The sequence below is a fragment of the Cervus elaphus genome, chromosome 1 (genome assembly GCF_910594005.1).
Source record: "Cervus elaphus chromosome 1, mCerEla1.1, whole genome shotgun sequence".
In the NCBI taxonomy this organism is placed as follows: Eukaryota; Metazoa; Chordata; class Mammalia; order Artiodactyla; family Cervidae; genus Cervus; species Cervus elaphus.
In genome coordinates, this window is record NC_057815.1 from 21,803,711 (window position 1) to 21,816,387 (window position 12,677).

At 40.5% G+C, this 12,677-nt stretch overlaps 1 protein-coding gene across 8 annotated transcripts in view; it reads right to left on the minus strand.

Annotated features, from left to right (window-relative positions):
- Nucleotides 1-637: 637 nt before the first annotated feature.
- Nucleotides 638-12,677, minus strand: part of YAP1 (Yes1 associated transcriptional regulator) — a 124,556-nt gene continuing 112,516 nt past the window's right edge. For all 8 annotated transcript variants that reach the window (XM_043894963.1, XM_043895163.1, XM_043895031.1 and 5 more), the window contains 3 exons: nucleotides 9,225-9,355; nucleotides 5,726-5,838; nucleotides 638-4,265 (listed from right to left, as the gene is read on the minus strand). In XM_043894963.1, coding sequence (XP_043750898.1) covers nucleotides 4,027-4,265; nucleotides 5,726-5,838; nucleotides 9,225-9,355 — 483 coding nt within the window. In that variant the 3' untranslated portion in view covers nucleotides 638-4,026. The remainder of the gene's footprint in view (nucleotides 4,266-5,725; nucleotides 5,839-9,224; nucleotides 9,356-12,677) is intronic.

The following is a 12,677-nucleotide window of genomic DNA, read 5'->3' on the forward strand; positions in this document are numbered from 1 at the left end:
ACCACTTAAATCTGTGAGTGTTTTAATTTATAAAATAATACCTAAAAAGTTTCATAAGTATTATAGGGCTTCCCAGGTGGCGCTAGTGATAAAGAACCCACCTGCCAATGCAGGAAATAAGAATCATGGGTTTGATCTCTGGGTTGCAAGGATATCCTGAAGGAGGGCATGCAACCCACCCCAGTATTCTTGCCTGGAGAGTTCTATGGACAGAGGAGCCTGGTGGGCTATGGTCCACAGGGTCGCAAAGAGTTCAACAAGAGTGAAGTGACTTAGCATAGCACATTAAGTATTCTATTTTGGAGATAAAAAACCAAAGGCTGTTTTGAAAGAACCACTATTTTCTTCTGTGCTGCTATTCACACATGTAGTAAAATCATTTAAGACTGAAGGGGATACAGTTCTACTTACACACTTTTATCATTGAGGATGGTTTACAGGAAGAGTACAGAACATAAAGTTCAAAGAATTATATCCACACTACAAAAGTTCCAAGTGCCAGACCAACCTTAAGTTTAACCTGTCTGCCAGTTAGTTACCACTATAATCACCTTTTATTACTTGCACTTGTTCTACTGGAAGACCCATTAAGAAGTCAAAAAAGTTTTAAGTATATTAATCGTTAAAAACAACAAAGAAGAGTTTAAAGAAAGAATATATTTGAACCATATAAACAAACAAAAAGGTATTACATAAGAAAAATAATGTAACAATTTATGTAAGTACCTAACATATGAGCATGCTCTTACATCTAAAACAAAAAATAAAAAGGTAACATTGGTACTATATATATATATTTGACAAGTGTGCATTAAAGAATTCTCTAATATAAAACATTTAAAATGTGGAGAATATTTTGCCAAGACACAGAAAACAACTGTTAAGATAGGCACACCCACAATTCTTATAAAAACATGCTTATGGAAGATAAAATTGATCTGAGCATTCATTTCTCAGATGCGAAGAAGCTATAAAACTGTAAATCACTGGATATTGCCTCCCACTTTTGCACTGTTTGAGTTTCAACACTGATTAGTATAAATTATGAATTACACAATTAGTTTTATTTTTAAAATTTTAGTGTTTCTGCCAAGGTTCCATATAAAATGTATCTATTTAGTATGAATACTTAAAACAGCAACACCATCTGTATAAAAGTTAACTTTCTAATTTTTTTTTAAAGCACTATTGTTTAGAAAATGGTTACTATAACAAATAGTGCTCTGGAAAATCTGAAACTACCAATCAATATGCTCCATCAACCATAAGTAGATCTAATAAGCCCTAACTAAAAAGAACACAAATGTAAAAAGCTGATAAATTTAAAGATTATAAAATTGGTTTATTGTAAAAGCAATTCAAGAATACCCAGTTAAAATCTTATTCCAATGCCACCCAATACAACCAAGAAGCAGTTAAACACTTTTACATTAGGAACAAGGACAAAAAACAAGAAAGACCACATCAAGGCTGTGATTCAAACTCAGAAAGAGAAAGGCTTAGGTCTCCTTCAGGTCAGTACAATGGGTACAATTAGGTCAAAGCACCACGTCCTCCAGGCACATGGTGCTGCTACAACACTGAGGTATAACTGGGTAAATCCAAGTTGAGGGGGAATGAAGAACTCCGTATTTTTGTTTTGTGGGTGTACTTAAATGATTGAAATTTTAGGAACAACTGCCTTTAATGACAGCAATATGCAAGACAAGTTTTTATTGAAGAAAAAGAAGCTTATAAAGTTCTCTATCAAGGTCCCACTAAATCTTCACAACCCCCCTCCCATTTTCCCACCCTCTCCCCTAATCTAAAGCTACTCTGCTGATATATAAGATGAGATCGTAATTTGTGGCTTAATGGCAAATTGTAGGCACTCCTTCTAAGTAGCTTTGATCTTCTGCATATAAAAAAGCCAACATGCTGTATCATCCATCCATAAACTCAAATATGCGTTCTAGGCAGAATTTCATTATTCCTCTTAAAAAAAAAAAAAAAAATCTATACATCTATCTGCACAGTGGCCATTTCCCCCCAGACTTAATTCAAGATTTAATCTTTCTGCTGTTTTAATAATAGCCTTAAGAGTCAATTATTATGAATGATCGGCCTATGAATCAATACATATAACATGACTGCATTTTGAGCACTGAAATTACCTAATATAAAACTTCCAACTTTTGCAATCCTCTAAACTGAAGGGTCAAAATACTTATATTTTGTAATCAGAAAAAAAACCCCACCTGTTTTCCTAAGCTGAGGCTTTTCATAGCAGTTTTAGCCAGGAAAAGAGAGATTTTATGTCTTATAAACCCTTGAAAATAAGGGCTTATTCTATAAACATTGAAAGACCCTTAATCGCAGAGGTGCTAGTTGATGCCACTATAATTCACAAGCAAGTATTACTTCATAGCTTATATTGAAGGGTTGATTCATGCTCATTTTGTTCCTTTAAAAATACTCTTTGGAAAACATTATTATTCCTGTAGACACATACTCTAGTTATATCTCTTCCAGTAAAAATAAAAGTATAATCATGATTATCTCTATTTCTTTGCTAAAATCAACTAGTAATATACATTAATCTGATCACTTTACCAGCTAACTTATGACCTTAGAGTATCCCATATACTATCCAGGGTAAATTCTCAGCATATAAAAGTAGGAGCAAGTTTTATAAGTAAAAACAATTTCGTAGGCAATATTTCAATGTAGTCTTTAATGTGTTCATTATAAAAGAGAACTAAACTACTAGATTTTACTTCCAAAACTAAGGCGAAGGTAATCTTTCAAAGTTAAAGGGGATAATAAAGCCATTTCTTGTTTACTTCTTTCGAATTCAGCAGATAATATCCACTGTGTGCCCAGAGGGCATACAGGACTCCTCGCGGCACCATCCATAAGAACAGCCCTTTCTAGAACACTAAACCACCACCACCACCTGCACACTACCCCAACCGGATTTAAACTACTTGTGAAATATAAACGACTAGTCTTGTATTCTAAATGCATACATTCATAGCTACCGTTTTAAAATAAATTGGAAAATAGGGAAAACTCAAAAAAAAAAAAAGAAGATACATTCTGCTATCACACTATCATAAACATTATAAGTGTGTGTGTGGGTATATATAGAGAGAGCTGATTACCAAGATTTAAATAAGATGGTAAAAAAAAAAACCAGGACATGTAGATTTACCAAAGGAACTACAATAACTGTCCCAAGCTAGAAGTATAAACAGATGCACTACAATGGTAATTTGCCTAGATTCTGAGGAAAAAAGGAAAAACCCCTAAGACAATAAAAATCCCGATGAAGACAAAAAAAAAAAAAAAACAAACCCATGATAAACCCCATCAAAATCTATACTAGAGTATGTGGCAATAATTAATATATTTCTATGGAAATTATCTCAAGCCTTATAAGCTCCTAAAATAAAATCAAGGTCACTATGTGACTAATGATAGCACTAGGAGGAAAAAAAAACCACTGAAAGTAAAACAGTCTTCAGCCTTGGTTTCAACTAGCTTTTCAAATCAGTCTAAGTACTAAACATCAGATACAACATTTTTGGCTTGTTAGACCAGTAAGTCGTGTTTTTCCACTGGCCAAAGGCAGCTGAAGAAAAACTGCTTGAACAAACTAAATGCTATGACATGAAGCATTTGACTTCCAAGTCTGAGTGTTCAGTTAAAATGATTGGTGAACATCTAACTGGGCAAAAGGAATGGCATCCATCATCCAAACAGGCTCACTTCCCCCAGCCCCCAAAACAAACAGTAGTTATAATAGCAAAAGAAACAACAGTTTTTTTGATTCCTTAGAGCCAACTATGGAAGAGGTCAGCAATATATTAACAGCAGCAATGGACAAGGAAGAGCAAAGTAGTGGATGAAAGAATCCTGCTGGACGTTTGTTCATCTTTTCTGTATTAGCCAGAAGACTGCCCCTGGCTTAACTGGAAATTTCAGGTATAGGTCTTAATCTCCTTAGATCCTTCACAGATTTAGAATTCAGTCTACCTGAGGGCTCTATAACCATGTAAGAAAGCTTTCTTTATCTAGCTTGGTGGCGGCCAAAACAGACTCCATGTCGTTGAGGATGTCGGAGCTCAAAGCTTCTTGCAGGCTCGGCATCAGCTCCTCCCCTTCTATGTTCATCCCATCTCCCTCCAGGGTTCCGAGGTCCACGTTTGTCCCAGGAATGGCTTCAAGATAGTCTGGGAAACGGTTCTGCTGGGAGGGCAGGGTGCTTTGGTTGATAGTGTCACCTAGAGGGACCAGAGAGAGACACAAAGAAAACAGGTCCTTTTCGAAAAGCCGACATCATGTGAGCATAGAGGTCCACACACACATGGAAAGAAATGCATTCCTGATGGATTTCCTCCACTGATGCCCACAGTTTACTTTAGGCCAAACAACCCACAGACGGCAAAGTAACAACGCCAAGTTTCCTTCTGTTTCATCTGTTCAGATACTGAACAAGCCTGACTGCTTATTACCACGTGCTAAGCACTGATGGGGGTCCTGAAAAAAAGTTTGTTGAAAAATTATATACAGCGAGAGAGAAAGAACAGGTATGACTCTATAGCATCAGGACTTGCCTCTGCGCCAGGCATGCACCACCATGATAAGATAAAACATAAAGATGAATGGTGTATACCTGTCTTCCTCCTAAGTACACACTACGGAACAGAATAAAATAAAAAGGCTGCAGGAAACTCTATCCCACTCTTGGGAGACTCACATTCACAACAGTAAAACCACGCCTCCCAGAAGTCCTTGGAAAAGTAAGTCTTCCTAGCTTTGCTTACAGGTCTCCCAAACTTACCTGGCCAAGAACCCTTTTTTGCCCATGACGATGTTAACATTCCTGAACACTTCAATGGAATATGCTTTCAGAAAAACTAACATAATCCATTAACTGTTATAAAAGTTTAGAGAGGAGTAAGGAAAGGTGTTGCGAATGAGATGGCATTGAGGTGACTCGTACAGATGATTTAAGATCCAGATGAGAAGAGGGTGGTGTGGATTCCCAGGAACACCGGAGCCATGGGCTGGATGCACAGCAGCACAGAAGCCCCGCCAAACGCTCCCAAAAGTGGCCAGCTAGCTGGAGAGCTGCTTCACTGTCCAGCCAGCTTGTGCCCGCTGACAGCCGCCAAGTCTAGGTCAAACGGTAAGCCACGGGAGCAAGGGTTCTATCACCACCCCTGGGGGGCAGGTTTTCAAGCTCCTGCAACTCTTCAAACAAAGGAGGTAAGGCCATCACCTAGCCTTTCCAACCTGCCAACCTGAGCCCCGGATCACCTAAGTTGGACAAGTGACCGTCACAAAAAGAGGAAAGCCGACAAAGAATCACATACACAGAGAGACATATAAATCAAATACAGAGCTCTCGCTCCAAAATTAAGAATGAATATCCATGTAACAGAGACTTCTAACTGCCCTGCCCATTAACTCACTATTTTAAATTAACGCAATATTTTAAATGCTAAAATTAGTCATGTCAAATAGAGATAAGACATCCATGACATTTAAAAAGTCGGAAGAGACTTTTACAAGATGCTATTTAAAAAGAAATAAAACAAAGCAGGGTCAGGTAAGTTTACAGGCTCTTAACTGGTTTTCTTCCGAATACTCTTAGCTCACTATAGTTTATCAGACCCGGCAATACAATGACTGTATCTGACTGAAAGCTAGACTACCAAGAGCAACAAAAAGTACCAACCTGTATCCATCTCATCAACACTGTTCAGGAAGTCGTCGGGGGTCCGAGGGACGCTGTAGCTGCTCATGCTTAGTCCGCTGTCTGTGCTCTCGTCGCGGGAGTGGTAGGTGCCACTACAAAGAATGAGGGTCACAGACCAACGCAACACACGTAAGGAAAGATTCAAGGTGAACACATAAACACTTGCTCAGTACCAACATGATTCCCGGAGGATTAGCGAAGACTCCTGCCCTGCGGCATTTGAAGCAGGCACCCTCCTTCAGGGCCCGCACCAAGCTCCTGTGCTATGAAGCGAAATGGACAAGTTGATCCTAATTCAGACTGGCAACCTCAGGGGGCCAAAATTTCTCCTAAGGTTTTGTGGTCATAAGGGAAAAGCAAGATACACCCGGCTTTCCTGAGTGACAGGAAACTCTTGGTGTAACGCCATTTGAACTGGGGGGCTCCACACAGCTCATCTGTCTCAAGGTCTCCATGCCCCAAGTGGCAGGGGTCACAGGCATGGGTCAAAACACAGCTTCCAAGTGATACTAAGACAGGCCTGCACTAGGTTCCTGCTGAATTCCTCGGCTCATGCAGAGAGTTTAAGCCAGAAAAATCAACCCTAAATAAAGAACCAGAATTTCGTTTTGGACTGGGCCAAAACAGACGAGTAACTGCTGATAAGAACAGAACTCACTAGCTTGATCTCCTTGCTTCTGTTCGGGGAAGTGGGGGGAACCCCGAAAAAACACCTCAGCATGAAACAGGAGTCCTGAGAGTTCCAATTGAAGGAACTGATTAAAAAGAAAAACCAAAACAACCCTGCAAGGCACACAGCTTGAGAAAAGCAGAGCCAAGACAGATTTTTATTTTAGGCTGAATAAAAAGTATCACAGATTTACATACAAGTATGGTAAATATCCTCAGAACATTACTTTCATAAACAGACCACTTCCCTAACCTAGTAACACGTAGACACCAGGTGGCATCGATGGTAAAATTGGGGGTTCCACTAATTCTAGAAAATCTTACAGCAAAGTGTGAAATAAAGGCAACTGTAATTCTTAACAGTCTCTTACTACAGTGTGAACTTAACTTTCCTCACAGCTTGGACGTTTGAAGAGCTGTTCAGTTTACAAAAAAATTAAACAAAAAATAACTAAGCTTTAAAAACGAGCTTTCACAGTTGCTCAAGGTTGACAGCTCAAGCCCCTAAACTTCTTTCCTACATTACTCAATGCACTTGCCTTGTCCCCCCTCTCTTTCACACTGTATATTGCGACCACTAGTTTAATGCTTCTGTCAGATTTTGGCAAGGTTCGAAAGCCTCACACAGATCCAAGAAAACACAAATTTGCCTCTGAGACCATTTGTGCACAGTGCAGCCACTTGGGAGAAGCCCTCAGGATGTGGTTTGTTTTTATTTTGCCTGACTCGATCTGGGACAAGGGCCTGGTCCTAGTCATCACTATTCCCACTGCTCACCACGGGGCACATATCAAGACACTCAAGACTGTTAGAGAACGGCTGGATTTACACAGTTGTTCAGAGTTCTTTCCAGGCCTCAGGGGAAGCGCATGGGCATTCCTGAGGACAGGGTTCACAAGGCCATCTCCCTGACTGGGAACTGCTCCCTGCGGCCCCCACCTCCCTTCACTGACAGGCGCTGAGCATCTGCTACTATGTGACAGGGGGTGAGACAAGGCTGAGGAATCAGGTTAACAACAACAGCCCACAACTGCCGCTTTCTGAGAGGCTCACCATTTCAGGGAAGGAGGTGAACAAATACATGTACAAGGTTCAGAGCAGAGGAGAAAACTTTCAAAGTACAGGGGAAAGGTTTAATGGAGGGCAACGCCAGAGCTGGCCTTGAAACACCTGAGTAAAAGGGAGACGAGAGAATGTACCACCACCACTGAGGCAACTCCGTGGCAAGTCAGGGGAACAGGTGCTTAGAGTTTAAGAAATATGCATAAATTACACACAGGCAGTGGGGGAAACCATCCAAAGTCTCTGAAAAGAAAAATGCGAGAGTCAGATGTGTGTTTTAGAAACTGGGGTACTACAGACAAGAGACATGGGATTCTGCCCTGAGACTAGCAACTTTGGGGATGATTCACTCTGTGTTCTTTACCAGAAAATAGAATCTTAAAACTGTAGCTCAGTTTTTATCAAAAGTTCTAAGAATCTGCACAAACGACTACCAGGAGGATATGCGGTCTACATCCCTTTTTTCTAGATGGTCTCATTTTATCCCTGGACCAGTAAACACAGGCCTTCAACAACATGGGTACTGGAATTACACTGATCTGAAATTTCCTCTGTGGGGGGAAAAAAGGTCTGTGGCTATGACTTTTCCTAATTAACCTCAGAATTATAATCTTCTATAAATACACTCAATTATTGGCAGAACTTTAAACTGCATGTGTCAGAGAGTAAATACAAAACTTAAATACATTTTAGATGGCCTTTGAGTTGTCCTGTTTTCAATGTCATTTGTTTCCAAGACTTTTTTCATTTCTCTTTTGATTTCTTCTTAGATGGCCTTTGAAACCAAACCAGTCAATCAGGGCACCAGCACTAATCTTAAGAGGCAGCAAGTTTATTGTACTAAACATTTTGGTATGACAAAGTATCTTTTTTTCTTAGGATCTGGATGTTTTCAATTCAACTTGTAAGAACTGAAAGGGTAGCATAATAATCTTCCTAAGTCAATATACCTTTCAATATTCTTAAAAGTGCACTGTCTAAAACTGATTAAAAACAAAAGCAAAGACCAGAAAGCATTTGTTCCTTATTTTAAAAATTGAAACTGAATAAATATTTGACAATCTACAAGAAAGAATTGTAGTTAAGTCTTAGTTTTAAATGCCTTTCTAGGCAAAGAAGATGATCTGTCTCAGCTTGCAGTTTTCAACACAGCACTATATATAATAACATCTTTGCAATATGCCTGAAATCCAAGATTTCTGGTAATTCACTAAAAATCATCCTTAACTGTGCTATTTTTGAATACTCTTTAATGTTAACACATTATTTGAAAAAGACACAACCTTTCTCTTTGACCTATAGCCCTTAAGAATATGAGGCCTTACAGTGCTTCTGTAGTGAAACTTCTTAGGTTGAACACTTACGTGGAAAATTCCTTCCAAAGATCCTTATAATGCTGCCCTAAGCAGGTTTAAGATGCTTTTTTTTTCTTTCTGCTTTCATAGAAAGGCATTCACATGTTCCTTCACGATTCTGCAAGTAACTGTTAGTCAACAGCACAGGCACAAGCAAACACGTGACTCTGAGTAAGTATTCCCTCTACAAGTCTGAACAGCTCACTTCCTCTCACAGCAGCCAGCGTCTAATCCTCAAGCTTTATCGTACGAGCCGTTTATGGAGAGATTCATTTACAGCCGTGGTTCTCGGCCCATACGGATGTTCAAACAGCCTATTATATAGAAGCACTAAGGAGAACACCGTAAGCTGGGATTTTTTCAGGTGTTGGCCAGCAGCAACTGTTACCAACCTGTTAAGAAAGGGATCTGAGCTATTGGTCGTCATGGTTCTCAATTCCTGAGACATCCCAGGAGAAGATACTGGATTTTGAGTCCCACCATCCTGCTCCAGTGTTGGTAACTGGCTACGGAGAGCTAATTCCTAAAAAAAAAAAATTAAAAAAAAAAAAAAAAAATCAATACAAACAAACAGAATCAATCCACTAATTAACAAATTTATCATTAAAGTAATAACCCTGTGCATATAAAGCTTAAGTATTAACATCTAAAAGTTACTGAGTTGACCAGTCAGAAGGACCAAGTTCTTCTCTCCATTTCAAGTCACTGAACATTAAATTATATCAACTGCAAGTTTATCTAGGATTATTAACCCCCCAACAAATACTTAACTTAGTTTTCTCTTGTTATTTTCTTTATTCTGGCAGACATGCCTAAATCCCTCCTTTAGAGTAGGGTGGCAAGTCTGAACAACCCTCATATGGTTTTATATATTTGGCACCAGTAATAAAAATAAGGTCAAAAGAACAAAATTTGGTGATTTACCAAGACACCCACACACCTCACTGCCTTTCTGCACTGTTTGGTATCAACTGACTCAATCTGACTTCAGGTTTTTCAGTCTTGAGCTACTGATATCTTCAGGGGTATCCAACAGTTTCTCAGCAGGATACCACCTGGAAACTGAGCAAAAGCTTTGGCCCTTACTACTGATTGTTTCAGAACACCTGTCCCAACATGCTTTCAAACATTCTAGGTCTCAGCTTTTTATCTGCCCAGGGCTTCAAGGCGAGCTCACTTCACTCTGGCCAACTCCTACACCTTCATTACCAGCTTGTCCTTTCCTCACCGTTTCGTCCATTCACTGTACCCTTTCCTGAGGATTTCCACTGTGCCTCCGAAGCTCTCATCAACATCTTCTCCTTGACAGTTTTGGTCTGCCTTGAAACATGGCTTTCTATCACAAAGGACACTACCCCACCTCTTGCAAGTGGGCTGGCCTACTCACAGAGGCACACACCACCTCCAAGACCCTCACTCCCAGAGCACCACAGGGTCCAGAGGCCGTGGAGATTTTCTCTGAGCTCCGTACCAACATTTCTAGACTTTGCAACAACCACTTTTCACTCAGGTTTCTGCCTTCTAAATAAACCATCCTTTAAATGGTTTCTTAGTCAGAAAGTCATGACGGAATGCAGAGGGTCTACAAACTTTGACGGAGAGAAAAGTTACATCTTTATTTTCATTAAACTGTAACTGAAAGTTAGCATTTTCTTCAATTATGTTAGGCAACGAACAGTAGTATTTACTATACCTCCGAATTTTCATCAGTAGAAAACATTTTCACAGCATACTCCAGTTAAGTTTCTTAAAAATGTTCATTACTATTCCAATATTAGTCATAAGACATGCCACAGTATCTTATTACTTATACATTATGCAGATGATTTATTCAGCAAGAGAGCTCTGTAAATTTCTGGATTCCAATGATCTTTATCCCCACATACCTCAAAATCATCCACTTGTACAGCCAAGACCTTGCTATTCAAAACCAAACCTGCCTGTCACGTTTGGGACAATGACCAGTGTTTCACTTCATTGAAACTGCACTTTACCAACTCGAGAACTGTCAACACCCATGAACAAGATCTATACAGTAATCTAAAGTTGAAATCCCTGGATCTCTACATCGCAACAATACCGTTCACTACTGTATTTCAATCAGCAGTGCCCCTGTCACATCCTAAACTGGTATAGAAAGCTCCTTCCCAGAAATCTTACACATACTCATCCTGCTTTCTGGGATCATGTATTTTCTCTCCACCCAGTAGGAGGTAGAACTTTTGCTATTCCAGTTTACTGGCTCTTTTTCCCTACAAGCTTGAACTCGGGCTTGATCATTTTATTTATTCCTTAAAAAAATTTTAATTTATTTATTGCTGGCTGGGTCTTCCCTGTCGTGTGTGGGCTTTCCCTAGCTGCGCAGCGTGAGGGCGCCTCCTGGCTGCGGCGGCCCCTCCGGATGCAGAGCGCGGCTCGAGCGTGCAGGCGTCGGCAGCTGGCGCACCGGCCCGGCCACCCTGAGACCTCCTCCCGAGTCAGGGGTCAAGAATCTGTGCTCTCTGAACTGGCAGGTGGACCCCCAACCACTGAACCACCAGGAAGCCCTGAGCGGATCATTGTAAATACACATGCGTACCTTTAAGACTCCCGATGTACACACAAATTTTGTTTCAACACAGCAGATTCCAACAATGAATCAATACTAAAAATATGCCTGTGTCATTTCTATACTGAGACTGCTAAGAAATGCTAAGAGAAAAACCATACAGCTATCCAGATTATCATAAATTAATTCTCTGGTCTTGGCTGGGCCTCTGGTACCACTTACTGTTTTTTTTGGTTTTTTTTGGGGGGGTGGTGGTGGTTCTTGGTTACTTTTTCTTCCATTCTCATGATTACTACTCCAAATCCGGCCCACACTCTCAAGCCCCTGGTCACTCACAGTGCTCTTGCTTTTTCTAGCTCCCCCCATTTAGATCAGGACACTAGAGGTCAACAGCCACAATCTATGCTTTTCTAGTCTCCCCTGTCACCCTGGGCTGCGCCCACAAAGCCATCTTCATTCATACTTACTTTACAACTTTTCTTCCAGGCTCAAAAAATGGATTCCCTACCGCCACCTCACACTCCTAGGAGCTTCTGGGGATCCCATTTACTTGTTTTCTCTGTATCTTCTATCTCTGACATCAACCACGGCCCACTTTCATCTTATAGGGTAACAAGTGACTTTAAAACAAACACAGTCTGCACTCCCCACAGACTGTAGGTCTGTAACAGGGCATGCTTTCCTCTGGTACGATGTCTTTCATATACTCTTCTCTTGACTGAAAACAACAACAAAAACACTTTTCTTATTAAGATCCAGGTACCTTCTCTAGGTAATTCTCCAGAATGACCCCATCTCCAACTTTAGATTGAATTAGACAGATGGAAATGTTGTCTTTAACACAATGCTCAGTTCAGTTCAGTCGCTCAGTCGTGTCCGACTCTTTGCAACTCCATGGACTGCAGCACGCCAGGCTTCCCTGTCCATCACCAACTCCCAGAGCTTGCTCAAACTCATGTCCACTGAGTCAGTGATGCCATCCAACCGTCACATCCTCTGTCGTCCCCTTCTCCTCCCACCTTCAATCATTCCCAGCATCAAGGTCTTTTCCAGTGAGTCAGTTCTTTGAATCAGGTGGCCAAAGTACTGGAGCTTCAGCTTCAGCATCACTCCTTCCAATGAATATTCCAGACTGATTTCCTTTAGGACTGACTGGTTTGCTCACTTGCAAATCCATGGACTGCAGCACTCCAGGCTTCCCTGTCCATCACCAACTCCTGGAGCTTGCTCAAACACATATCCATCAAGTCAGTGATGAAATCCAACTGTCCAAGGGACTCTCAAGAGTCTTCTCCAA